Source organism: Miniopterus schreibersii (genome assembly GCF_964146895.1).
Source record: "Miniopterus schreibersii genome assembly, chromosome: 2".
Taxonomy (NCBI): domain Eukaryota; kingdom Metazoa; phylum Chordata; class Mammalia; order Chiroptera; family Miniopteridae; genus Miniopterus; species Miniopterus schreibersii.
In genome coordinates, this window is record NC_138102.1 from 7100863 (window position 1) to 7128633 (window position 27771).

At 46.9% G+C, this 27771-nt stretch overlaps 1 protein-coding gene across 4 annotated transcripts in view; it reads left to right on the plus strand.

The window, feature by feature from the left end:
• Window positions 1–2125: 2125 nt before the first annotated feature.
• STOX2 (storkhead box 2) overlaps window positions 2126–27771 on the plus strand; it is a gene marked incomplete at its 3' end in the record, with an annotated part of 178495 nt that continues 152849 nt past the window's right edge. For 2 of the 4 annotated variants that reach the window (XR_013998189.1, XM_081128760.1), the window contains exons 1-2: window positions 2128–2174; window positions 2339–2776. Coding sequence is in view for 3 of the 4 variants with exons in the window: in XM_081128760.1 (XP_080984886.1) it covers window positions 2425–2776 (352 nt within the window). Of the gene's footprint in view, window positions 2175–2320; window positions 2777–27771 lie in introns of those variants that run through there. The other 2 variants (XM_081128763.1, XM_081128761.1) reach the window with 2 other exon arrangements.

Sequence of the window (27771 nt, forward strand, 5' to 3'; positions counted from 1 at the left end):
CAAATAGTGAAGGCAAAGGAAAAGTTCTTGAAGGAAATTAAAGCACTGCTCCAGCGATCACGCAAATGACAAGGAAGCAAAACAGCTTTATTGCTGATATGGAGAAAGCGTTAGTGGTTTGGAAAGAAGATCAGCCCCAACATTCCCTTAAGCCAAAGCCCAGTCTACAGCAAGGCCCTTTCTTCAATTCTTTGAAGACTGAGAGAGGTGAGAAAGCTGCAGAAGAAAAGTTTGAAGCTAGCAGAGGTTGGTTCATGAGGTTTATGTCTCCATAACATAAAAGTGCAGGTGAAGCAGCAAGTAATCCAGATGTAGAAGCTGCAGTGAGTTATCCAGAAGATCCAGTTAAATTAATTAATGAAGGTGGTTACAGTAAGCAAGAGATTTTCAATGTAGATGAAATACACTTATACTGGAAGAAGATGCCATCCAGAACTTTCATAGCGAGAGAGGAGAAGTCAATGCCTGGCTTCCAAGGACAGGCTGACTCTCTTGTTAGGGGCTAATGCATCTGGTCACTAAGTTGAAGCTAATGCTCATTTACCACTCCAACAATCCTAGGGACCTTAGGAATTATGCTAATTCTACTCCGCCTGTGCTCTATGAATGGAAAGACAAAGCCTGGATGACAGCACATCTGTTTACAATATGGTTTCCTTAATATTTTAAGCCTACCGTTGAGATCTACTGCTCAGAAACAAAGCTTCCTTTCAAAATATTACTGCTCATTAACAATGTACGTGGTCACCCAAGAGCTCTCATGGAGATGTACAACGAGATTAATGTTGCTTTCATGTGATGACAATAAAAGATTTAGAATATTACATAAACTTAATTGATAAAGCAGCGGCAGGGTTTGAGAGGATTGACTCCAATTGTGAAAGAACTTCCATGGGTAAAATGCTATCAAACAGCATCGCATTTCAGGAAAGGAAGAGTCAGTGGATGTGGCAAGCTTCGCTGTTGTCTTATTTTAAGAAATTGCCACAACTACCCCAACCTTCAGTAACCACAGCCCTGATCAGTCAGCAGCCATCAACACTGAGGCAGGACCCTCCACCAGCAAGAAGATTAGGACTCACTGAAGGCTCAGATGATGGTTAATATTTTTTAGCAAGAAAGTATTTTCAAATGAAGGCATGCACATTGTTTCTTTTTAGACATAAGCTAGGGTTGACTACAGTACAGTATAGTGTAAATATCGCTTATGGGGAAACCAAACAGTATTGCTTTATTGCAATACTGGTTTTACTGTGGTGGTCTGGAACCGAACCCCACAATACCTTCGAGGTGTGCCTGTACAGACTTTCTCAATGAAATATAAGCAAAACAGAATCGAGGTACAGAAACAAGATTAATGAAGTTTCCTTTTTAAAAAAATAGGATTTCAGAGAGAGGAAGGGAGAGGGAGAGAGAGAGATAGAAACATCAATGAGGAGAGAGAATCATCAGCCAGCTGTCTCCTGCATGCGCCCTGCTCGGGATCAAGCCAGAAACCTGGGCATGTGTCCAGACAGGGAACCCCACCGTCACCTCCTGGTTCATAGGTCCAGCTCAACCACTGAGCCACACCAGCTGGGCTGACGTTTCCTCTTTTTAAAGCACAGTTGTAACTTTCCTGATAAATTTCTGCATCCCCTTGTCACCGGGGAGTTGTGCAGATAACACTGGGAATTACGGAGTTTCTTCTACAGTAGACCCACGTACGTGATGGAGATGCGAGAGGAGGGTACCCCAGAGTTTGGGATTAGGAACTAACGACAATTTTTTCCTGGTTGACTTAAGTTTTTAAAAAAGCCACTTCAAGGGCACTTCAACCAGTCAGCGAATCCACTTGTTCCAGGAGGAGGTGGGAGGTGCGGGCGGGGGTGGAGAGTGGGGAGGAGCGACGCTCGCAGCTCCGGAATCCTCGTGTCGCCGGCCGTCCCCTGGGGCCTCTCCGTCTGTCTCCCTAGGGCCCCGCCACCTAACGCACCCCTGCCTTTGGACACCTCCCACATCGGACTGCGGGGATTCCTCGGGCGAGTCCAGCCAAGAGGGTTCCCGGGGCTGGGCGCCAACTGCCCGCCCCCTCCCGCGTCTCCGCCCCCCGCCAGGGCCGCTGGGCGCCGAGGGAGACGAGGGTGCCGCTGCGGGAAAATGAGCGGCGCCCGGAGGGTGGCCCGGAGCTGCAGGTAACGCGCGGATCTCGGCCCCAGCGGGCTGCGCGGGGCGCCCGGGCGGCTGGGGCGCACGGTGGCGGGGCGCCCGGGGCGGCTGGGGCGCAGGGCGGCGGGGCGCAGGGCGGCGGGGCGGTCCGCCCGGCCGGGGGCACTAACGCTCCCGGTTTGTCGCGCAGCGACGCCCCCCCGGCGGTCCCCGGGAGCGGCGGGAGGCGGCGGCTGCGGTGAGCGGGGTCCCGCGGCGGCCCCGCTGCCCCTGAAGATGGAGAAGTTTCTGCAGATCGCGCCTCACTCCCTGGCCATCGTCCTGGGCCCCGCGGAGGGTCCGGCGGGGGAGAGGTCCGAGGCCGCCCCGCCCGCGCCCCCGGCCCAGCCCCGGCAGCTGGCCCGGCACCGCATCGGCTACGAGGTCTTCGCCGACTTCAAAGCCGAGAACATGCAGCACTTCTGGAACAAGAAGGTCACGGCCGCGGTGGCCGAGACCTTCTTCCTGGGCTGGATCGACGAGCAGGTCCTGCTGATCCAGGGCAAGGAGGAGCATCTGGAGGCGCTGCGCGAGGGCTGGACGCGCCGGGCGCTGCGGCCGCCCTCCGGCTTCCACATCCGCTGCCTCGGTGAGTCCGGGCGCCGCGGGCCCCCGCCCCGCCCCGCGCGCGCCCCGGGCCCCGGGAAGCCCCGGCGGCTCCCCGGGCGGCCCCCCCGGCGGCCGCGCGCCTCCTTCCACCTCCGCGCCCGGCCGGGGGAGGGGCCGGCGGCCTCGGCGCGCGCGGGATTGGGGGAGTGCCCGGCACCTAAACCCGGGTTTGTGCTTCCCCCCTCCCCCTCCCCCGCCTCCCGCCGGCCCGCGGAGCCTCCCTGGCGGCGGGGCGGTGCCGGGGGCTGGCCAGGTGGCGGCGGCGGCGGCGCGGGGGCCCGCGAGCGCCACCCTCCCCGCGCGGCTCGGGCCCCGGGAGGTGCGCGCCGCGGAGCAGCCGAGAGCGAGGAGCCCGGGCGTCCCAGGTGGCCGCGCGCTCCGCGGGGCGGGCGGCTCAGGTGCGCGGCCGCCCCGGGCCGTCCTTTCCGGGGATGCGCCGGGCGGCGCGGGGGCCGGTCGCCTTTTACGCGCGGGCGTTTCTGCGCGGGGCAGAGCTGCAGAGAGTTCGTTTTCCGCATCCTGCCTCCAGCACGTTGCCTTCGGGTCGTTATGTGTGTTGGAGGAAGGAAGGGGCGCGCGGAGGGCTGGAAAGTCCGCTCCGCAACAGGAGAGAAAACAATGTATCCGGGAGCAGAGCGGGGTAGGCGGCGCTCGCTGCGCGCTCGGAGTTTGGCTGGCTGGCCGTTGCTGCGCCTCTTTACAGGCTTTTCTTAACCGCGTTATCATCTCTTTTAGAGCATGCTTTTTAGCTTTTTAGTTTTGTGCCTTGGGCACGGTGGCTAAACGCGCGGGTAGTAAGTAGTCGTGTTTTAAGGAACGGATTTCAAGAAAGAAAGCTTTCTTCCTCGACCCAAAGTTTAGGAATCCTCCCGTGACGCCGGGGAGGTCAGAAGTTCAAAAGCTAAGCCGGTGCTGCCGCCTCCCGCCCGCCCCCGGGGGCTGCGCCGCCTCGCTCCAGAGGACCCGCTTTTACTTGCTAATGCGCCCCCCTCGAGGCAGACGGCGCATTTATAGCATTAAACACTTTTCGTTGTGTTTTGTCTGTTTTTGCGTAGCAGAAATCGTGACCAAGCGTCCCTTGAATGGAATTGACGGACACCTGGTAAAGCTTGCAAATTGTTTGTTTTGTAACCTGGGCCGAATTTCAAAAGGTGCCTTAATTTTCTCTTTTATTGACTTTAGCAAAAACCTCAGCGGCGTCCCTGTAATTAAGCTGCCTTAGTACAGGGGCCAAGATGAATGCCTCTGAGATTCGACCCGCTCCCGTGCTGGGGCACGTGAGGAAGGAAGAAAACGTGGAGCCGCGGCTGTGCGCTCTCTAGACTGCGTTTTAATAGTTTCCTTTTAATCTTGGTGTCACGCCTATCTTTAACTTTTTATTTTGGCAAATTCCAAACATACAGAAAAATGGAATAATCCAACTGTATATTGAACTCCTCCCCCATACCTCTTCTCCAGCTTCAGAATTTATCAGCGTGTGACCAAATCCTTTTTTGTCTATACTCCCGTGTCCCCTCCATCGTTTTGAAATTGGCAGACATTGTATCAGTATTATCTGATGTGTAAATATTTCAGTTGCTGATATTCTTTTTCATTTTAGCAGAGTCGGTAAACTCATAGGCATTGGTGATCTGTATATTAACCAAAGGAAAATATTTTGGCAGTAAGGGTTCCAAATTGCGGTAGCTGATTGTTGCCCAGATCCTGGTGGGTAGATAGCCTAGGTGTCTCAAGGTGCCCAGCAGCGGGTGGGGGCGGCCGTTGCATTGTTCATTTCAGCCCTTAAGTCAGAACCACGATGGGAAGCAAAGGGACTACCTCCTAAAATGGGGGGCATCAGATAACCAGCAGGGGTGATGCCTGCTGGCATCCAAGTGCTAACTTTCTTTTGAGCTTTTGGGGGTTCAGGATCTCTCCTAGAATTTTGCTACAGTAATGATGGTAAAAGGCCGAGTTGTTTGAGAGAGTTTATCTACTATAAAAATTCTCTAAGAAAACCGCAGTGTCTGCTGCAAAGGTTTCCTAATTTTTTGTTGCAAGATTTTTTTTTTATTGAGCTTTGAAATTCCACAGTCTGGGAGTCACTGATGACTGGCTCACTGCCTTTTATTTTGAGCTGGAGTAGAGGTGTTGTCAAGTTCATATGCTCAAAAAACAAAAACAAAAAACCCCAAGACTAACGAAAAACAAAAAGCCCCCCAAGGGTGTTCTCAGAGCCTGGCTGTTACTCTACTCTGAAGAGTGAGTGACATTATATAGGGATACCCTTGAGTCTGACCAGTTTCCATTCACAAGCAGGAATCACCATCTTTTTGATACTTTGCTATTAGTAATACAATTCTTGCAGCATCCTTTCAACTGATCCCCCAGACAGTACCATTTACACTACTATCAGGCACCTTGATGTGGTTTTGTGATTTGGGCTAATTATCTTGTCTGTGAAACAGCCAGAAAATCAGACACACAGATGAACATTACTGAAGGCTTTATATTCCCACTCGTTGAACTCAAGTTAAACAGTCTCTAGTCGTCCTCTTAAGTAACTGGTGAGCAGATGCCAGTTTCAATTTTATTATTCTAATGGTAAATTATTATTTACACAATGTGATTGTTTTCCGGGTGGTCTCTTAGAGAGGGGTAATAAAGTCATTCCGTTAGATCCCCGCAGTAAGGAAGGAGAGGAATGGCTCTGAGGTGCGCTCCCCTGGGTGTGCCCCCCACCTCTCCCCTGGAGGGGTCTGCGCACGGCCCGCCTGTGGCCCAGCGGCGCGGTGGAGGCGAGCCCACAGCGCACAGCAGCCGGATGGGAGCTAGTATTTTGTTTTGTAACTTGAAACATTTGTATTGACCTGGTGAGCACTCTGTGCCTGTAATTCCCAAGTAGGTGGTTCCAACCAACTGAAAAATTTCAGGTGGGGGTTGGACAAGAAGAAGATGATTACTGGATTCAGCAGGAAGCGGGCAATTAAGCAACTCAAACAGGAAAAGTAGTTCTCACTTGGAACAGCCAAGTTCACAATTTAGCAGTAACCGACCCTGGGCATGTGGGAAAGTGTCAGGCCTTTGATTTCCAGAACCAACAAAGGGGATATGTGGGCAGGAAACCTAGTAATGTGTGCAAGTTGCACTGTATGTTTTGAGTAAACCCCGTTAAGTTAACCCCGTGCCGGTTTTCCGATTGCCTGCTAGTGCCGGTCCCTGTCACTGCTGATGTCCTAGAGACCATGAGGCAGGCCGTCTTCCTTGGGAAGCTGTCAACAACTAAGTGTGGTAAGTGCATTGAGGAGCAAGAAACAGTTCTGCCCTGTGAACTGGCAGAGAACTTTCTCGTCAGGCATCGATGACGAGGCCTTGAGCTAGGCCTTGTGCAGAGGCCGGGTGCGAGGGGTTCACCCAGAGCAGGAGAGCTTTCCAACCCGGCAAGGACACAGCCAAGCCCCCGGGCTGGGGAGTCCTGACATGTTTGGGAACTGGCTGGTTTGGGTGTGTGGGGGAGAGTGGTGTGATAAGACAGTGGAAAGGGTGGCTAGGGCCTGGTGTGACGATTTAGAAGCTACTGGTGGTTTTTAATCCGGGAGAGGGGTGACGTGATTTGATCTTTTGTCTGATGAGGATCTGGGGCCCGCGAGGGTGACGGATGGGACCGGAGAGGATGAGACACAGGCACACCAGCTGGAGTCTTGAAACAGCTGCGGGAGCGATGACTGCAGTGTCAGAGCTCCCTGTGTGACCACGGCTACCTTCCCATTGTCAGGGGAGATATCACTGTGGCTGGGTTGAACCCACAGGCCTTTGTGTGAGCTCAGGTGCTCCTCCCTCCTGGGGCTCAAGGGCTTTAGGACCCATCAGCCACAGTCAGATCTGCAGTATCTCCATGGGTTCCCCTAACTTCAGATCTCAGGGAGCATAGGTTAGTGTGTCCGACCCCTCCAGTGGCTCTTTTACCCTCCCAGTTTATCTTTTGATATTTAAATAGTTAGGAGTAAATAATGGTTTTTAGACTTTAAATCAGAACTTATATTTTACATTATCAAATTGCTTAGAACATGTGAGCATCGATATTTTATTCCACTATTCTATTCCAGTATCTTTATTGTTTTTCTCAGAAAGAGTTGCTCTCTTAAAGTGGTTTCTCTAAGTGGTAAAATTTTAAGACAGAATTAATTTTTTAAATGTATATATTCCAAAATATTTTGTATGCTCTTCCCCAAAGTCGACTTAAAATTGAGTGATATTCCTAGGCCGATGGCTGGGATTGTTTAACAAATGTTGCAAAACTTTTCGAATTAGAGATATTGATTCATTCAACAACTGGAGCACCTACTATTTTCTGGGGGATTTGTTCTGGGAACTGACATGAAAAATGAGTCCTTGTGCTTTTGGAGCTTCATTCTAGTGGGGAAGCAGACATTTCAAAAATTAAACAAAGAAAATGAAGGTAGTTTTAAGTGCTGTAAAAATTAAGCAGATGATAGAGTGGTGGGGAGAGACAAGATCATAGCCTGTGTTTATTGATCATTTACTATTTTCTAAGTGCTTTATTTTTTATTGACTCATCTTTAAGACACCTATACTATTTGCACCTGTATTATTTTACCCAAATGAAAAAGTTGAGGAACAGAAAGACAAGTACTTCTCCAAGAACACCTAGTTAGTAAGCGATAGAGCTAGGACCTGGACCCAGGCAGGGAGATGGTACATTGAGTGACTGCTCTGTAAGGCCTCTTATCCCATAGCTCTTGACTGATGATGCGAAGCTGGCCAACAATGAATGAAGGAGGAGCAGATGGAAATCAGCTTGACTCCCTGGAGGAACAGAAAAGAAAGCCAGGGACCTGGGGCTTGATGAGTCCCAATGGAATAGAAGGTGTGGCAGGAGCTGAGGTCCAGGGGCTGGCAGACCCCAGGTCTTGTGGGGTGTCATGGGATTTTCTTCTGCAGTGACAAGGCACTGAGCACCCAATACATAGAGAGTATTGGGATGGGGTCTGTAGAATGTTCAGAAAAGTTCGACGTTGGCCTCCGTCTCAGAAAAGCTTCCCTCTCGTATTAAAATCTCAGGGTTAAGTCTAAACAGTGAACAATAATGCATTTCAAGTTTTATTAATTTCCAGCTAGCTATAAAAAAGTTTTTATGAATCACCTTACTCAGCTCAAAGATATTTCCAGTAGAGGTGTGTCAGTTTCATTGTAGTAAAGCATTTAGAATGAACTTCGGAGACCAGGCCTGCTGTGATAAATGAGAGGCTTTGCCAGGATTGGTAACTTTTCCCTCTTACGGCTTCGTTCTGATCTTGAGCGCATGTGTGTTTCCCTGTTGCATTCAGAAGTAAATTTGCTGGTTATCACTGTGTCATTTTTATGTTTTTGGGTTTTTTTAATCCTTAACTTGAGGATATTTTTCCATTGTTTTTTTTTTTTAAAGTTTCTTTATCTTTATTGTTGAAAATATTTCAGATGACACCTTTTTATCCCCATTGATCCCCTCTACCCTGCATCTATCCCACCCCCAGGCTTTCCCCATACCAATGTCTGTGTCCATGGGTTATGGTTATAGACATATAAGTTCTTTGAGTAATCTCTCCCCACCCACCTTCCCTCTGAGATCCCTCAGTCTGTATTATGCTTCTATGTCTCTGAATCCACTCTGTTCATCAGTTTATTTTGTTTATTATATTCCACATATAAGTGAGATCATGTGGTATCCACTCTGTTCATCAGTTTATTTTGTTTATTATATTCCACATATAAGTGAGATCATGTGGTATTTGTCTTTCTCTGACTGGCTTATTTCACTTAGCATAATACTTTCTAGTTCCTTCCACGCTGTGCCAAAGGATAAAACATCCTTTTTTACAGCTGCATGGTATTCCATGGTGTGAATGTCCCACAGCTTTTTATCTACTCACCTACTGATGGACACTTGGGCTGTTTCCAGATCTTAGCTATTGTAAACTGTGCTGCTATGAACATAGGGGTGCATATATTCTTTCTGATTGGTGTTTCGGGTTTCTTAGGATATATTCCTAGAAGTGGGATCACTGGGTCAAATGGCAGGTCAATTTTTAATCTTTTGAGGAACCTCCATACTGCTTTCCATAGTGGCTGCACCAGTCTGCATTTCCACCAGCAGTGTACCAGGGCTCCCCTTTCTCCACACCCTCGCCAGCATTTGTAGTTTGTTGATTTGTTGATGGTCCCATTCTGACAGGTGTGAAGTGATACTGATACCTCACTGTGTTTTTAATTTGCATCTCTGATGATTAGTGACGTTGAACATTTTTTTATATGTCTCTTGGCCATCTATGTGTCCTCTTTGGAGAAGTGTCTATTCAGGTCCTTTGCCCATTTTTAATTGGATTGTTTGCCTTCCTTTTGTTAAGTTGTATGAGTTCCTTATATATTTTGGATGTTAACCCTTTATCCGATGTGTCATTGGCAAGTATGTTCTCCCATACAGTGGGCTCCCTTTTCGTTTTGTTGATGGTTTCCTTTGCTGTGCAGAAGCTTTTTATTTTGATGCAGTCCCATGTGTTTATTTTCTCCTTAGTTTCTCTTGCCCTAGGAGATGTATCAGCAAACATATTGCTATGAGAGATGTCTGAGATTTTGCTGCCTGTGTTTTCCTCTAGGATTTTTATGGTTTCATGTCTTATAGTTAAGTCTTTTATCCATTTTAAATTTACTTTTGTGTATGGTGTAAGTTGGTGGTCTAGTTTCATTTTTTTGCATGTAACTGTACAACTTTCCCAACATCATTTATTGAAAAGACTGCCTTTACTCCATTGTATGTTCTTGCCTCCTTTGTAAAATATTAATGGACCATAATGTCATGGGTCAGTTTCTGAGTTCTCTGTTCTGTTCCACTGATCTATATGTCTGTTCTTATGCCAGTAACAGGCTGTTTTGATTACAGTGGCTTTGTAGTATAACTTGATATCTGGTATTATGATCCCTCCAACTTCGTTGTTCTTTCTCAAGATTGCAGTGGCTATTCAGGGTCTTTTTTGGTTCCATATAAATTTTTGAAGTGTTTGTTGTAGATCTGTGAAATATGCTGTTGTTATTTAAATAGGGATTGCATTGAATTTATAGGTTGCTTTGGGTACTGTGGACATTTTAATGATATTAACTCTTCCAATCCGTGAACATTGTATATTTTTCCATTTGTTTATATCTTCCTCTATTTTTTTTTTTTTCAGTGTCCTGTAGTTTTCCGAGTAAAGGTCTTTTACATCTTTGGTTAAGTTTATTCCTAGGTATCTTATTTTTTTAGTTGCAGTGGTAAATGGGATTTTTTTAGTTTTTCTTTCTGAGAGTTCATTATTGGTGTATAAAAATGCCATCGATTTCTGGGTGTTAATTTTGTATCCTGCTACCTTGCTGAATTCAATGAATTCAAATCTAGTAGTTTTTTGGTGGAGTCTTTAGGATTCTGTATGTACAATATCATGTCATTTGCAAATAATGACAGTTTTGTTTCCTCCTTTCCAATTTGGATGCCTTTTATGTTTTCTTCTTGTCCGATCGCTGTGGCTAGGACTTCTAGTACTATGTTGAATAAGAATGGTGAAAGTGGACACCCCTGTCTTGTTCCTGTTCTTAGGGGAAATGGTTTTAGTTTTTGCCCATTGAGTATGATGTTGGCTGTAGGTTTGTCATATATGGCCTTTATTATGTTAAGGTATGATCTCTCTATTCCCACTTTGCTGAGAGTTTTTATCAAAAATGGGTGTTGGATTTTATTGAATGCTTTTTCTCCACTTATTGATATGATCATGTGATTTTTGTCTTTCAATTTGTTTATGTGATGTATCACATTTATTGATTTGTGAATATTGTGCCAGCGTTGCATCCCTGGAATAAATCCCACTTGGTTGTGGTGTATGATCTTTTTAATATATTGCTGGATTCAATTTGCTAATATTTTGTTGAGGATTTTAGCATCTGTGTTCATCAGGGATATTGGCCTGTAATTCTCTTTCTTTGTAGTGTCTTTATCTGGTTTTGGAATTAGGCTAATGCTGGCCTTGTAAAAAGAGTTTGGAAGTGTTCCTTCCTCTTGGATTTTTGGAAATAGTTTGAGGAGGATAGGTGTTAATTCTTCTTTGAATGTTTGGTAAAACTTCCCTATGAAGCCATCCAGGCCAGGGCTTTTGTATGCTGGGATTCCTTTGATTACTGTTTCAGCTTCATCAGCAGTTATTGGCCTATTCAGGCTTTCTGACTCTTCCTGATTGAGTTTTGGAAGGTTGTATTTTTCTAGGAATTTATCCATTTCATCCAGGTTGTCCAGCTTGGTGGCATATAGTTGCTCATAGTATTTTCTTACAATCCTTTGTATTTCTGTTGGGTCAGTTGTTATTTCACCTCTTTCGTTTCTGATTTTGTTTATTTGGGTCCTCTCTCTGTTTCTTGATAAGTCTGGCTAAATGTTCATCAATCTTGTTTATCTTTTCAAAGAAGTAGCTCTTGGTTTCATTGATCTTCTGTATTGTTTTTTTTAGTTTCTATGTCATTTATTTCTGCTCTGATCTTTATTATTTCTTTCCTTCTACTTACTGTGGGCTTTTCTTGTTGTTCTCTTTCTAAGTTTTTAAGTTGTAGGGTTAGAGAGTCTATTAGAAGTTTTTCTTGTTTTTTGAAGGTAGACTTATAGTGCTATGAACTTCCCTCTCAGGACTGCTTTCATTGTGTCCCATAGATTTGGAGTTGTGTGTTCATTTTCATTTGTTTCCAGGAAGTTTTTTCTCTTTCTTGATCTCTTTGGTAACCCATTCATTGTTTAAAACATACTTTTCAGCCTCCATGTGTTTAAATGTTTTTTAGTGTTTTTATTGTAGTTGATTTCTAATTTCATGCCGCTGTGGTCTGAGAAGATGCTTGATATGATTTCAGTCTTCTTGAACTTGTAGAGACTTGTTTTGTGTCCTAACATGCGGTCTGTCTTTGAGAATGTCCTGTGTGCACTTGAGAAGAATGTATAGTCTGCAGCTTTGGGATAGAATGTTCTGTAAGTGTCAATTAAATCCATCTGATCTAATGTGTCATTTAGGGTCACTGTTTCCTTGTTGATTTTTTTTCTGGAAGATCTATCCAGTGAAGTCAGTGGGATGTTAAAGTCCCGTAGTGTGACTGTATTGCTGTCAATCTCTCCCTTAAATTCCTCTAGAAATTTTTAAATAAATTTAGGTGCTCCTGTATTGGGTACATATATGTTTATCAGGGTTATATCCTCTTGTTGGATTGATCCCTTTAGTATTATGTAATGACCTTGTCTCTCATTATGGTCTTCATTTTGAAGTCTATTTTGTCTGATATGAGTATTGCTACCCCAGCTGGGGTTTAGGCCCCAGAATCCTCAGTGGGAATCCCTACAGCTGAGATCTCCCTCGGGACCTTCAGCTGCTGCCTGTGGGAGCCCAGCCTGGGGTTTAGGCCCCAGAGTCCTCAGTGGGAACCCCCACAGCTGAGATCTCCCTCGGGACCTTCAGCTGCTGCCTGTGGGAGCCCAGCCAGCCCTCTCGCACCCGCACTTCCTACCAGTCTCTGTGTGGTCTCCACTTTTCCTCCTTGGTTATGAGGGTGCCCTCCAGCTCGTCTTCAGTTGGTTTTCAGGATAGTTTTTCCATGTTTTAGTTGTAATTCCAGATTGGTCCCGGGAGAGTGTCAGTGCAGCTCCCACTCAGTCCGCCGCCATCTCACATCTTCGACTTACCCAGTTCTTACAGGATTTGAAATCCTCCATTGCTTTTTCAGAGAGAGTGGGGGGAGGGGGGGGAGAGAGAGAGAGAGAGAGAGAGAGAAAGAAACATCAATGTGAGAGAGACACATCAATTGGTCGCCTCCCACACGTGTTCTGACCTGGGCCAGGCATCGAGCCTGCAACAAAGGTTTGTGCCTTGACTGGGAATTGAACCAGAGACCTCTTAGTTCATGGGTTGACACTCAACCACTGAGCAACACCAGCTGGGCATGACTCCTCTTTAGAAGGTGAATCTATACTGGCCAATCTGAAGGTCAAGAGTATGAGCTGTTCAAAAAAAGTGCTTTTACTTTCAGGGGGAGGGAATTAGAGTATGTGCAGTTGTGGCAAGAGAGAGAATGTGAGCAATTTTCCCTGAGCCCTGACCCCATGCACTCACAAGTTCTGAGACTTTTAAGCGTGTGAATGTGGCCCTTTGTGAATGGCTAATGTATTTAATTTTCCAAGGAGGTAGGTCATTGTGCCACTTTGTCCTTGTGCCAATAAGATTGCCCAGGCATTTCAATTAAGACGCTGCCTCCTCAAGTCGCAGAAGTTGAAGACTGATGACCGGTCTGAGGGTGCTAAGTGGGGAAAATGGAATTACATCCAGAAGAGACATAATCTTGGCAAAATATTATAAAATGTATCAGCCTAATGATGATTACAGTTCATAGCATGTATTAAATTTGAGTTACAACACTGCTTTAGAAAATAAGGCCTGTACTAAATGAGAAAAATAAATTAGATGGTATGTTAATTGTATTCTGGTGGAAAATAAAATAAATTGTGTGGTTAAGAAAGGCCATGGAGAAACTGGTCTGTTTAGCTTTTTCACAAGTGATCGCGGAATATTTTCATTGTTGGGGAAGGGGAAAAGAGTTCTCTTTCTCATACTCAAGAGCAGAAGGTGTGAAGTGAGACCATAATTACAGGAAATAATGGACTTCACTGTTCGTGCTCCGCCACGTGACGCTGACGCCGGTGTGGGGAGGTGAACACAGGGCCTTTTAATCTGGTCTCTGCAACAGTGCGAGCTGCCCCGATGGGCCCCCCTGAGGCAAGAGTAGCGATGTGGTACCTCAAGTAAAGTAAAGGCAATGCTGAAATGTTTGTTTTTTAAAAAAATATGTTTTTATTGATTTTTTAGAGGAAGAGAAAGGAAGAGGGAGAGAGAGAAACATTGATGAAAGAGAAGCATCAATTGGCTGCCTCTTGCATGCTCCCTACTGGGGATCGAGCCCGAAACCCGGGCATGTGCCCTGACTGGGAATCGAACTAGTGACCTCTCAGCCAACTGAGCCACACTCGCCAGGGTGAAATGTTTCTGTTTTTTTAGGAGCACAGAGGAAAATGTCAAAATTAGACAATTTATGGATGCATATCCTAAAAAGAAATTGTTAAAAAAATGTATATTTATATTTTTGTATAAATTAGGATGCATGAAATGATCAATAGGTCTGCTCCCATGACTGGATGTTGGAGCGGCTCAGCCTCCAAGGCCCAGCGTCAGCATCTTCTTCACTTTGCAGGACTAGCCAATGAGCTTTGGAATTCCTGGACCAATGCAGAAGATAGATAATTTGATGAGGCATTTGTCACATATGGATTCACGAACGTATATTGTAAAGAGTAAGGTACATATTGTATATATTTCAAAAGGCTGAGTAATTATGTCATTTAGCAAGGACTCATGAAAGCCTTATTTAAAAAAATGGCGAAGTTTCTTTTTTTCTCTGAAAAAATTTGTCTTCTACACGAGATCGGATGGAACTGGACCACATTACTAGAAATCCACAAAAGCTGGGAACATTTTATATTAATCTCTTCTTTTTAAAAAATACGTGCTTTTTTTTAAAATTGATTTTTGAGAGGGAGAGAGAGAGAAACATCGATTGGCTGCCTCCTGCACGCCCTGTACTGGGGATGGAACTCGAACCCTGGGCATGTGCCCCGACCAGGAATTGAACTGGCAACCTCTTGGTGCACAGGAGGACACTCAACCAACTGAGCCACGCTAGCCAGGGCTAAGAAAAAAGTCCTTATTAAATATATTCTCATGAAAATCAGCATTTTTACATCTGTCAAAACTTCTTTGGAGAGGAGGTGGAGAAGAAATTCCAGCCCGTGTCGTTGTCCAACTCTCAGGCCAGTGCGATGGGCCGCGTCGATGACTCAGTTAAAGCTGTTGCGTCTCCAGTGCAGCCGTTGGCCAGACATCACACGTGCTGTTGCTGTGATGACCGACCTGTGTTCACCTGGTCTGGTGTGATCTGTACCTGAAGCCATGGTAGGAGAAAAACAGACCGCACTGTTTTCTCGAGGAAGACCTCCGAGAGGGCTTTGCAATGGCGTCAGCATTCTTGGAAGCTAGTGGACCGAATCAATGGGAAAAAACATACAACTCTATTTTGGGGCCGAATTAGAAAACATTGGTTTCCAGATCTGCTCAGTAATCTAGGAGAAGACCTCAGTCCTTACCAGTGAGGTGGTTCGTTGCCTCCAAAAGGGTGTGCCCAGCATAAGGGGATGCTCCTTTCTCTGTCAGCCAGTGAATGCTGATTCCAGGGCTCATCCTTGGGTGGGTCATCAGAGATGAATACATCTGCCAAGTCTGTGAGTGAGAAGACAGAGCGGCCCTCTTCGGGGAATGCCAGGGGAAAGACCAACTCCTTTGCACTTAGGAACAGTTTTTAGTTGGAGCATGGCATATTTGGTGAAAAACTTGAAACTCTGAGTACACTGAAATGGATAGCTCAAGGGATTACAAAACCACTGTTATAGTCCACACATTTATAGCCAGTTTAAAAATGTTAAAACCACTGCTTCATTTTTTTGATTTGATGACACTCTCAAGGCTCCCGTAAGTGATTTTTCAGAAGTTTCATTGCATCAGTCTGTCGGATGCAGTCAGACAATCTGCTCTGACACTGGTGGAGAGTCGCATCTGTGGGCTTTTGAGGAGAGATCTTCCTCACCGATATTTGTGAAAAGAGAACTCCAAGAGGGGTTTGGAAAAGGGATCTGATTCAGGCCTCAGACATACTTTGCAGGTCACGATGACGATCTCCTTATTTGCATTGAAACAAGCAGGCATGCTTTTCCAGGTGTTACCTGATTTCTTCCATTACGTACATTAGCTCTCCTGCTCTTTCCCCTTCACGTCTAACTGTGCAAAAAGCAGCAGGTCCCTCTGTCTCACAGTGACTCTCACTGTGCTGTTGGTGAGCAAGCGTCCTCAGCATTCTTTAAAAATATTGTATGATGAAGAAAATATGTCAATTTCAAGGTTACTATAAATAAATATATGTTGAAAATATTGTGTTGATATTTTTTATTGATAGAATTAATTTTGAAAGTTCAAGTAAAATTAATGGAGAGCGTGAGACTTCTATGTTTACTGAAAGGAGGGGTGAGTTGAGATAGCTTGAAAAATAATACCAGAGTAAATCATAAATAAGAAAATAAAGTTCCTTCATTTGACTTGCTGACTTCAGCGCTGTTAATGGGTTTATGTTTTCCCATTTGAACTGTCCCTGGAAGCGAAGGTGGCAGGGTTATGCTCTTAAGTAGGGTATTAAATGTTCTGGAAAACAGCTTCGCAATGCAATGCAGTCGAGCTCTGAAGTACTTAAAAAATGCATGAACTGTATCAGAATTTAAGGCAAAACCCCAGCCCTGGCCGGTTTGGCTCAGTGGTTAGAGTGTTGGCCTGCAGACTGAAGGGTGTGGGTTCGATTCCTGGTCAAGGACATGTACCTTGGTTGCAGGTTCAATCCCTGGCCCCAGGTCAGGCTCAAGACACATCAGTGTTTCTCTCTCCCTCCCACTCTCTCTGAAAAGCAATAGGAAAAAATATCCTTGTGTGAGGATGTAAGAAAAAAAAAAAGGGAAACCCCGATCGATATTAGTGGTTAGGAAGTGATTTTGCATAGTTCCCCCGTTACTCTATTTCGAGGTGTGTTCTAGCTGCACAGTTAATAAGATCTGAAAACTCCAGGTTATTTTAATTTCATTCTGAAAATGATGTTCTCTGTCCTTGAGGCTGATAACCAGCTTGTGCTTACGCCTCTCACTTTGTTTTGAACTGCTCATCCCTTCTATTAGGGTCTTATCTAGTAAGGAGCTGTCCCTTATCTTAGCAGCCTTTGCTGTCCCATGTGGAAGGGCTCTGGGTGCCAGGAGAGGTCCCTGGAGCTCCTTGGGCCGGCTGAGACAAGCCTCTGTCTCATGATAGACCTGGGTGCCCTGTCAAGACCTCCAGCCAGGTGTAGTGCTCACAGTGGCTTGTTCTATTGGGAAATTAAAGTAAGTGAAAAATACAAATGTATGAATTTATTCTTCATCATTTTGGGTTTGCTTATTTGGTCTCCCTATTTACACAGAACAGTATGTTGTTAGGTTATTACATATCTTGCAAAGGACTGAATTTTTCATCCTGGCCTTCCAGGTATGCTGATTGAGTAACAAGCTGTGGGTAGAGTACAATTTGGCCAAGTCCAAGTGTGGTTTTGGAGATTCTCAAGGAAGCCCTGAGCCTGGAAGATAAAATAACTAAGCTAAAGCATTTTTCTGTTCCTGGCCCTGTTGGCTCCCTGGCCCTCCTTTCCTGATGCTAATCCAATGTGGTGTAACGACTTTATCTTGCTTTCGAATCATGCCCACAGGCTTGGTTAGGGCCCCCTGGCTGGGTGCCCGTGAGTACCCATACGGTCCTTCGCGGAATGCAGATAATGGCTTCATTTTCCTGTCTGTTCTAATAGCTGGAGACCTGTACCAGCAGGTAGATGAAGTACACACGAAAGCGTTAGACCTGCATTATTCATGCCGAAGCACGGCCGGCTGTTCATCTGTGCAGAAAATGGTCATTCTCTCCCTACTGCCTTCTGGAAATCTCCACCCCGACTCTAAAGAGAACTGGGGGTGATGGACCCTAGCCTTAAAGGGCAAGGGTCACAGCTTCACGCATTTCTGTGTCCTCAGCTTTGATGTCACAAGTGTTGGGCCCTGAGCCTTTTAGGGAGGCTGGGAGGCTGGGAGGTGTTGGTGGTGAAGTTGGCAGTGCCTCCCTGCATCGTCCAGGCACCAGTCCCCCATCCCCCATGTCCTCTCAGGCCCCCTCCAGACCCTGGCTGGAGGGAAGGGGGACACTTTGCCCTCACAAGGGCCAGAGCACCCCACCCCTGTCCCTGTCCTGTTGACCCCACCCTTGCCTCAGGGGTCTGTGAGCCAGTCAGCGGGCATCTAGTTCACAGACTGGGAGCCTAGGACATTCCATCCAGACAGAGCTTAGGGCTCAGTGTCTCCCCGTCCCTGCTCCACCTTCACCAGCAGGGCACTGAAGTATAGATCTGTGTAGGGTCCCACAGCCAGCGTGCTGGGGCCCAGGGGCCCAGGGGCAGCTGGACTCTCAGCTCTGCCCTCAAGGGAGGACCCTCCGCGGACTCCCTTCCCTCCCGGTGTCCTTGCAGGCCTTGGACTGGGGTGTCTGTCACTCTGCGCTGGGAGTGAAATGGCTCTTCCAGCCCCGGCCTGGGTGGGCCAGCCCCACACACTGTGAGTCCCAGGGGATCCCTGTTAGATTCCCAAGTCGCCCATTTGTAGACACGATCTTCACAGAAACTCAGTTCTTATCTCCATTTGACAAGAATTTCAGTCGTGGAGCGTCTTGTCTGACGGCAGACGGGTGGAGTGGGCGCTGAGACATCAGCGCTGAGACATCAGCCCCAAGCTGCCCGTCTCTGCGCCGAGCGGTCCCCGGTTCCCCGCGCGGCCTCCGCCGGGCCCGCGCCCTCCCGCTCGCCTGACCGGGACCCTCTGCTTCTGCTGGGACCGCCAGGCGCTCTTCAGAGCTTCTCCGGTCAGTTTCTCCCTTCAGTATACGTTTAACTACAATCACCTCATAAAGGCCCTTTCCTTTTAAAACCCTATTATCTGGAGGCCAGAGCTTTCTAGAAGGGGATTGTCGAAGGCAAGTTGTACGATAGAAGGCTTCCTTCCCCAGCCTGTCGACTTCCTTAGTCTCGGGGACCTGGACACAAGCGGACGTGGAGTTGGGAGGCCCTGGCCTGTCCTCCCTCATCTCTTCTCCACACCTTTGTCCACACGAGGTTGCGACAAAGCACGTAGTCACAGCTCCCCGGCCAGAGAGACGGCAGGGCCTGGGACTGGAGTGGGTGTCCCCAAGTCCAGCCGGCTGGACAGCCCGCCCATGGGCAGGCCCTTCAGTCCCAGTGACTGCAGCGTTCCCGGGTCCTTGGCTCCTTCCTCTGTGCCTCTAGACTGGAAATGCTCTGGGGCCAAGGTTTTGTTCTCTGGCACATTCTGCGATTGTAAAAGGTGGGGTTCGCCGCACATTAAAAAGGGGACAACAATACAGCCTTGTCCTTCAAACGCAGCCTCGGGTCCCGATCTTCTCGCCAGATATGCAGGCGTGTAGGGCCATGTACCTTGTAAAATCTCTACCACGCTTCCCACGAGAAGTGATTTGAACGAGGCGCGTTTCGCTGTGTCCTCGCAAACCTGAGGCAGCCTCGAGTAGCAACGTGGTAATTTGACAGTTTTATGTTACGGTTTTGTTGAGCTTCATCCCATAAATTGACACCTACTTGAAAGTTATTTTGGATTAAAAGAATCACATAATAAATTCAAACTGGCCTGAACAAGAAAATTTAAGCAGGGATACTCTCGTATAAAACTTTCCTTTTTTTTCTGGGTCATAAAACGAATAAAATAATCTTGCCACCTCCCATTGTTCCCCATATTTTAATGTAAATAATTTCTCACCTACCTCCTACTTTCATTTAAGCGTATTTTATTTTCCTAGGCCATGGGCCTTGTAATTCCCTTAGCTAAATTTCAGTGACATTTGGTGCAAAAACATACTGGAGAGACTTAAATGAACAGCCAACCATCTTGATAAACTTCAACAGCTTCTCAAATAAACGATCACAAAAGTATGACTGTGATTGTAAAAAAAAAATTTCTTACTTCTTGACAAACTGGTTGATAAAATCTCCCATTTATTTGACTTGTGAGATAAACTTCAGAGGGAAGCAAAGAGAAAAAAAATGTACCTTTTGTGAAAATAACTTCTTTAACCGCCTGAGCGCTTCTTTCATGCACATGTGCAATGCACAGATGCTCGGCCCAAGGAGAAACACAGGCGTCAGGCGTTCGGTCCCAGCTTCTGGGGGGGCTTTTGGTCCCAGCTCCTGGGGGGGCTCATGGCCTCACTAGGAAAGGACCGGCTGGGGGTGAAGGGACTGAGCAGGCTTTGCTGGGTGAGCCCCGCGGGTCCCTGGAAGGGGACAGCTCAGTACAGCTGGATCAGGCTTCTTAGCCTGGACTTTAATTGGGGGACCCCCAGTTGGCTTCCTTCCTGGCCTGCACCCCCAGAATGCCCTCCGTGGCCCTTTTCTTCTCACACGGCTGTGGGCTTGGGGACAGGGGGAGAACTGTGGTGGACAAACCTTAGCTCTTAGAGACCAAGGAGGCTGCACAGCAAAAAAAACTTGCTAAAGAAAGGCAGGGGTTGAACTTGGGGTCTGGGATCACTGTCCAGTGTCGGGGTCCCAGGTGGATAGCCCCAGGTCGCTGGGACAGTCTTTGCCACCTTCGTACGCTCTGAGGATCTTGAGCTGTTGTTATTACTCGTGGAGGAGGTGGAGAGGCCGTGGGCGAAAAGGAAGCGGCACTTATTCTAAGGAGGGGCAGTGGCTTGTGCAAGCGAGGCTGGCCCCGGGGGCTGTCACCTCCCTCGGCCCGTGTGACGGTTGTGTTGGGGATGGCAGAGGTCACCTCCAGCACCTGCTGGCATCCCTGTCTCAGTGGCTTAGGATTGCACTGGGCATCGAGAAGGCAGAAGGGAGACGAAGCTTCACCCTGGGCTGTATGCCGCCTCCGGGGCTGGGCCACATTCCTCCATTGTGCGAATAGGGGTATTAGAATGCCTCTGCCCTGCTAACGTGGGCTGGAGGGTGCCACCCTCCTCCTCCGTGTCCCCCTCTGTGCCCAGGCCTCCCTTAAAGCCCAAACGCCTGCCTCCGCTGCTGGTCTCAGAGGAGAGCTCGGGGCCTAAACGGAGCTGCACACTCAGGAGCTGGAAACTGCAGGTCCGTCAGGGGCTCACTTCGGAGGAGGGGAGGGGAGGGGAGGGGAGGGGAGGGGAGGGGAGGGGAGGGGAGGGGAGGGGAGGGGAGGGGAGGGGAGGGGAGCTCGGGTGTGATGCCAGAGCAGTGGGAAGCTGCTCTGGGCACCAAGCAGAGGTGGGGTATGAGGCAAACGGTGTTGGGGAAGCCTAGTCTTTCAACAGGGTGACAAATGGTGAGAGGGCAGGAGAAGTGGCGCATCGTTTGGGTGTGAGCTAAGATTGCCGTCATTTAAGGTACTGGACCCTTTGGGTAAATTTGACTTCTCTGTCCCCCGTTTCTCTAACCTGGAAGCTCTGAGCTTTAGTGCACAGCGCAGCCACCACGGGGCACAGTGGAAACACAGATTCCTGGGCCGCGTGCCTGGGGACTGATGCAGCCGGCCAGGTGGGCCAGGTGGGGCCAGGTGGGGCCCGGGCGGGGCCAGGAATCTGCATTTTTCATTTGCATCACAGGTAATTCTGGGGTGGATCTGAGGACCTATTGCCTTTGAGAAAACTGACCCAGTTTTTGATGTCAGGTTTGATCAGTTTTTTGTTCTTTTATTGTTTTTTTTTGTTTGTTACCGGTTATCTCGACCCTCAGCTGCTTCCTGACCCTCACTAGGCTCCCCAGAGAGCCCAAGCTTTACCCCAGGGCACACCGAGGGTGTCCATCCCACTCCTCTGGCCCGAGTGCCTCCCTGCCCATCACTAGCCTTGGAGGCTCGGCCCTGCGCCTCTTCCTGACCCCCCTCCTGCCCTGGCCTCCCAGCTGGCTAGGTGGCGGCCTCCCTTCCATTTCTGTGGCCTCTGTTATCTACACGACTTAGCTGTGATGCGGTGTAGCTGCCGGCTTGTGGACAGAGCGAGAGCTTCGACCCAGGCAGCCCCGTCACCCTGGACAGGTCACTTCATCCGCCTCAAGCCCCACCCCCAACCCCCTATAAAGCCCGCCCTGTGGGGAGATGCGCGTGAGGGGACTTCCCCGTGCCTGGCGCACAGAAGGTGTGCAGGTAAATGCCCTCTCTCTTTTTTTAGCTTTGCGTCCTGAATCCCCAGCTGGACCAAAAGACCCTTGAAAGAGAAAGACTGTGCTTTCTGTCTCTCTCTTCTCAGCGTAGAGCTTACTGCCAATAAGTAATAATAACACACAAAGTAGAACAGTGGCAGTGGAAGTGGTAGTAACAGCAATGGCAAATTTACTAGGCGCTTGACACATGCCAGGCATTGCCTATGACGTCACTCATTCGCTTTTCTCACCAGAGCTTTGAGGGAGGGGCTGTTGTTACCACAGGAGGAGACTGAGGCACAGGGCGGTCGAGTAACTTGTCCAGGGTCAAGCATTTAAACTCGGAAAGCCCGGCTGCAACCTCTGAACTCTGATGGGCCTTAAATAGGACAAAAGTCCATTTTATTACTATGAACCATGTCGATCGTGCCCTGAAATAGAGGGAGTGCTGTGATGAATTCCTGTTTGGGCAGCTTCCCTGATAATCGCCACGAGGTCCGTCTCGTTTCACTTGGACCACCTCCTGCATCTCCACCTCCACTTTGGATGGTTTTGAAGCAAGTCCCAGACATCATGTGATTTCAGTGTGAATACTTAAGTACACACCTCTAAGGGATGGCTTTGAAAAAAAATATGATCGCAGTGCACTTCTCCCACTTAAAAATGTTATAGGTTGTTTCTTAATATCAGCTATCCAGTTTGTGTTTAAATTTCCCTGATGGTCACACAGACATCGCTTACCGTTCCTTTGTTCAAACCAGGATCCAAACAAAAGATTGCCCATTTTTAATAGTGGTTATTAAAGCAAAGTACCTGAACATGGTATACTTAACTCACTCGGTAAATATTTATCGCACGTCTGCGTTTTGCGAGGTGCAGTCCGAGGATGATGAAAGACATTTCCAAGGAGTTGCCAGCCGGCCGTGGTGACTGACTGGGTTTAGAAAACGCGGCTCATTTTGTCTCCAAGGCTATAACCTTGGCTGAGTGACGGGGCAGAGCTCCTGACCGAGACAGTGAAGGGGAGAGGAAGAAGGAGCCCCACCCAGGAAGATATGAAGGCTGTGGCCTGGGTTTGTCATTAGAATCTAAAATCACATTCTGTCCTGTGTGTCTGTTTTCTGAATTCCGTTCTTCGTCTCTGCCTTTCTGCTCAATCCTTTCAGTGGCAACTGGAATGTCATTATGTTTTCTTTTTTCTCCCTAAAAAAAAAGCAACGATAGAAATTTGGATGTTCTTAGTGATGAGTCTTTAAAGTAAATAAGTGTGTTGGGGTAAATCCATGCATTTTAGCGGCATAATCCCAGTGGTGACAGATGTGAGTTTGAAGATACATGCTCTTATTGTTCAGCCTGGCTCTAATGTACTGGAAAATGTCCTGTCAAATGAGTAAGCATCCAGAGGCCTGGAAACGGGAACTTGGGTGGAATAGTTCTGTTTGCTCTGAAATGATCCATTCCTTTGTTTGGGGAACTTTGCTGACTTCAAAGTAAAGTGTTGCGATTCACCTTGTGTTTGATGGACTTTTTTCTGTATTTAACCAAGATCGCGCTTTACAACAAGACGGACGATCATGTGCGTGCTGTGAAATTGCTGCCGAGACCTGCTGCGGACATGAGTTCCATCAGGTGGGCGGGCGCTGTAACTGGCACGAGGAAGCAGGCCTTCTGGCGTGGGTGCCAACCAGGAGGTTAGAATAGCAATTTGCCTATTTCAGCTGTTTTATTAGCAGCATTTATAAAGTTGGCTGATTTCTTCCACAGATGTTTTGCCAACCAGCATTAAGAAAGGGATTTTAGAAATAAACTTTCACTCTTTTCCTATTCAAAAGGGGGTAGTTTTCAGGTTTTTAAAATCTGTCATCTTTTTCTTTGGTTGTAGAATTATATTTGATTTACGTCTGAGTCACTTTTTATACTCATTAAAAGGTATTTTCAAAACTGAATTGTGAAACTATTAGTTGTTTTTTTTTGGTGAGTTGTATAGTTAATCTGCTGTGCTTTGATGTTAACTTTAGGCATACAGGTTCTTATTTTTGGAATATTAAAAATATTAACCTCTGCATTCAGTGTTCTTTAAGACAGCCGCGGCCTTAAAGGCAGCAGATGGTTCCGAGACTTACTGTGGTGATCACGATATAAATGTCGGATCACTTCACTGTGCACCTGAAACCAATATAATACTGTATGTCAACTGTAATTAACAATAAATAAAAACACTGCTGTGGGACTGTGAAGTATACTAGCAGCAGAGAGAAGAGAAAACTTCGCAGAAGTCTGTTTCCATTGCATTTCTGTTTGAACTTTTAGTCCGTTGTCATTCTCTCGCCTGCATTTCTCGCTGTGATGGGTCTTTCCAGCCTCTAGAACTCACCAATACTGTATAACTAGAAAATTGTATATAACTAGAAAATTGTATATAACTAGAAAATTGTATACAACTAGAAAATTTCTCCAAGGAAGAAGTTGTTGCTCCTCATTTTCTTGTCTTTTTGTGTTAAAGTGTAAATCATTAGGGTGAGTCACAGTACACATTTTAAATTTCATTTGGAAATTGGTCTCTGGTCACGAGGCCTGAGCCGCAGGCCACGCCCATCCTGATTCCGGCCCGCCTCTGTGTCTGCTGTTCCACTGGGGTTTCTGTTCCTTGCCATCAAAAGCACCAAATTAGTCCTAATGGTGATGAGCCGTAAACTCAGCTTCTTGTGTTTCTTACTGAAACAGATTAATTCTGCTCTCTGGACCAAGGAACTTATAGTACCAAAGAGACATGAAGACAGGTGAACGATCATTGAGTGCCTACTGTGTGTCCAGCACTGGCCAAATGCAAGCAGATACGGTTTATTAAATTCTCAGTTGGCCGAGGTACGTTCTAGATCCACTGAGAGGTCACCACTATGGGTGACAACATTGTGTCCTGAATTCCACAGGGCCAGGGAAGGTAGCCGTAGTCATGTGCTTCCTCCCTGAGCAGAGAGGAAGAAGCCTCGGTGCCAGGGTTGGGAGAGCCGGTTATGACCGTCCCTGTGCTCTGAGCTGGGCGCTGGCTTCACCTTGGACCCCACTCTCTCCCTGCGTGAAGGGCTGCTCTGGCCTGGTCGTTGGTCATTCCTCAAGCAGAGCTTAGAAGAGGGGATTTGAGGGAGACGGGGTTAATCTTTGGCTTAAAATTAGCCAGCAGCTCATTGAGAAGAATTAGTCACGTGCTTCGCTCACACCTGAGACGCAATAATTTAGAGCCCTTCTCCAAGAATAGGAAATTGGTTACGGTTTCAGCGTCACGTGGTCCACCATCAGCACATCTGGGAAAGTCACAGTAATAGGGGCTATGGGGTAAGAATGCTGTGACATGTTTTAATAGGTGGTTGTAACAGGCAGGTCTGCATTTTTAGGAAATCATTCTCTCGTTGTTGTTGGCTGCGTGTAATTAACTTGTCTGGGCCCTGAAGCGGGCCCTCTGGTGTCGAGGTCATTCCTAGGCCGGCCTGAGGACAGGGGCTCCGGGTTGGGCCGTCTCGGCGGAGATGCCCAGGGGCTCGGGCTGGCGTCAGGCCTGAGCAGCGGCTCGCAGGGCGTTGGCTTTTTTTCCCTGATGGTGGGGGGTGGGCAGCCGAGGGACCGTGGGTTTCAGTGGGTGTTGTCTGCTGCTGGAGGTCGACAGGAGCGGAGGACCTGAGGGGCAGGATGCAGAGGTTTAAAAGGTTGTCCTGTAAAGAGCACGCCCGCAGAACGTGCCCGAATGCGGGGAGAAGCTTGGCAGGAAAGCGGCTTGGCCCCCGCCTCTGCCTTGGACTGGAACCTTCCTGTCCTGCTGTTGCCAGATGGCAGCTCCTCTCAGGAAACAGGTGGTTTCACAGTTTCGGAAAACACAAATAATTGTGTGGCTCATGAAAATTAGGTTTTAACGACCCCGATGGAAAATTTAGAAATTTACAATGTTTTGTGAATATCAGATTTAAATTCTGGGCAAAAGAATGGTCTAGAAATATTTTGTTAGGTGCTGGAATTTTGTGGTGCAGTGAAGCATTAACCCACCGTCACGTGAAAACTCGACTGTGTTGTAAAAAGAACAAAACTTTTAATACATTTTGTTAATCCCGTTCTTTGTTTTGTTTTGTGTTTTTGTGTGTTTGTTTTTTTTTTTTTTTTCATAACCCTCTACAGAAACTTGTATTTCTTGAACGCTAACTCCCCACTCTCCCTCCCCCAGCCCCTGGGAACCCCTTTCTCCTTTTTGTCCATGACTTTCCCTCTTCTGGGTACCTCACATAAAGGGATCATATAACATTTATCCTTCTGTGTCTGTCTTATTTCACTGAGTAGTGTTTTTAAGGTTCATCCACGTGGTAGCAAGTGTAAGAATTTCATTCTTTTTATTGGCTGAGCAATATTCCATTTTATGTCTACACTAAATCTTATCAATCCATTCATCCGTTGAGGGATACGAGTTGTTTCCACGTTTTGGCTGTTGTGACTAATGCTGCTGTGAATGTGGGTGCGCAGATATATGTTTGAATGGCATTTTCTTTTTAAAACATTTTATTTTAAATTATGAGATAACATATTCACTGTGGATCATTTAGAAGATGAAGACAATTAGAATTAAAATCCTTCATAATGGCATTACTCAGAAATGCACTTGGTAACTTTTTTTTATAGTTAGTGATATTTTTACATTAAGAATGATAAAATTTGTATTGCTTTTTCTTTGAGCATTATTTTGTGATCATTAGAATTATTTAAAATATTTTAATGACTATACAAGATAGTTTTGTGGGTGTGCCAACTTATTTCATTATTTTAGATCACTTTGAGATTTAATATAAATTATATTGAGATGGATATATCTGTGTAAACCTTTGCTGATAAGTCTGTTATTTACTTAGAAGTGAAATTATTGCATCAAAGAGGCAGACATTTCAAGGAGCATCTAAGTGGCCAGGCTGCTTTGTAGGGAGCTCTGCACGGCCGTGGAAGGGTATGAAGAGGCCCTCTCTCTTCAAGGCCAGCACAGTCGTGCTCTTGCTCAAAACTGTGCAAAAGGTTTCAGAAGTTTTGGCCTCTGTTATGTGCTGCCCCCACTTGGGACAGCCTATTGTGACAGGTGAGGATCGGCAGATAATGGGAGGGGGGCAGACTTCTGTTTACTTGTCTGCGAGAGTGGCTCTCAACCTTCATTCTGCCTCCACCTCGTCACGTGAGTTACACGCCCTCACCATCCACATGTCTCCATGCACAAGCTTCACTTTGGAGACAGAGCTGCATGAGTGTTTCTGGGAAGCACTTGGGAATCACTGATTGTATTAGGGTTCTCCAGAGAGTCAGAACCAATAGGATGTGTGGGTAGGTATGTGTACATATAGGTGTGTGCATATATATGTATATGCATGTACATATGTGTATATACATATATATGTATGTATACATGTATACAGAAAGATATATATGTTTAATCTTAGAAATTGGCTCGCATTATTGCGGGGGCCGGCAAGTTGGAATTTTGCAGGGGAGGCCAGCAGGCTGGAGACCCAGGGAAGAGTTGATGTTGCAGCCTTGAGTCCCAAGGCAGTCTGGAGGCAGAATTCCTTCTTCCTGGGGGACCTTCGTCTTTTTCTCTTGAAGCCTTCAACTGATTGGATCAGGCCCACCCACATTATGGAGGTTAATGGGCTCTACTCAAAGTCTATTGACGAAATGTTAATCTCATCTAAAAAACAGCTTCACAGCGACATGTAGACTGGTATTTGACCAAATATCTGGGTACCATGGCTTAGCCAAGTAGACACGTAATGTAAACCATCACACTGATCTAAAAAGCTTGGGTACCACCGAGTTTAACATTCTCCTACATGTATGCAGAAATAAAATGAAAAGTTACTTAGTGTTTCCCTAGCCGGTGTGGCTCAGTGGTTAGAGTGTTGGCCCGTGGATTGAAGGGCATGTACCTCTGAAGGGCATGCACCTACGTTGTGGGTTCGATCCCGGCCCTGGTTGAGGTGTGTTCGGGAGGCAATCATTCCATGTGGCTCTCACATCGGTGTTTCTGCCTCTGTCTCTCCCGTCCACTCTTTCTGAAAAGCAATGGAAAAA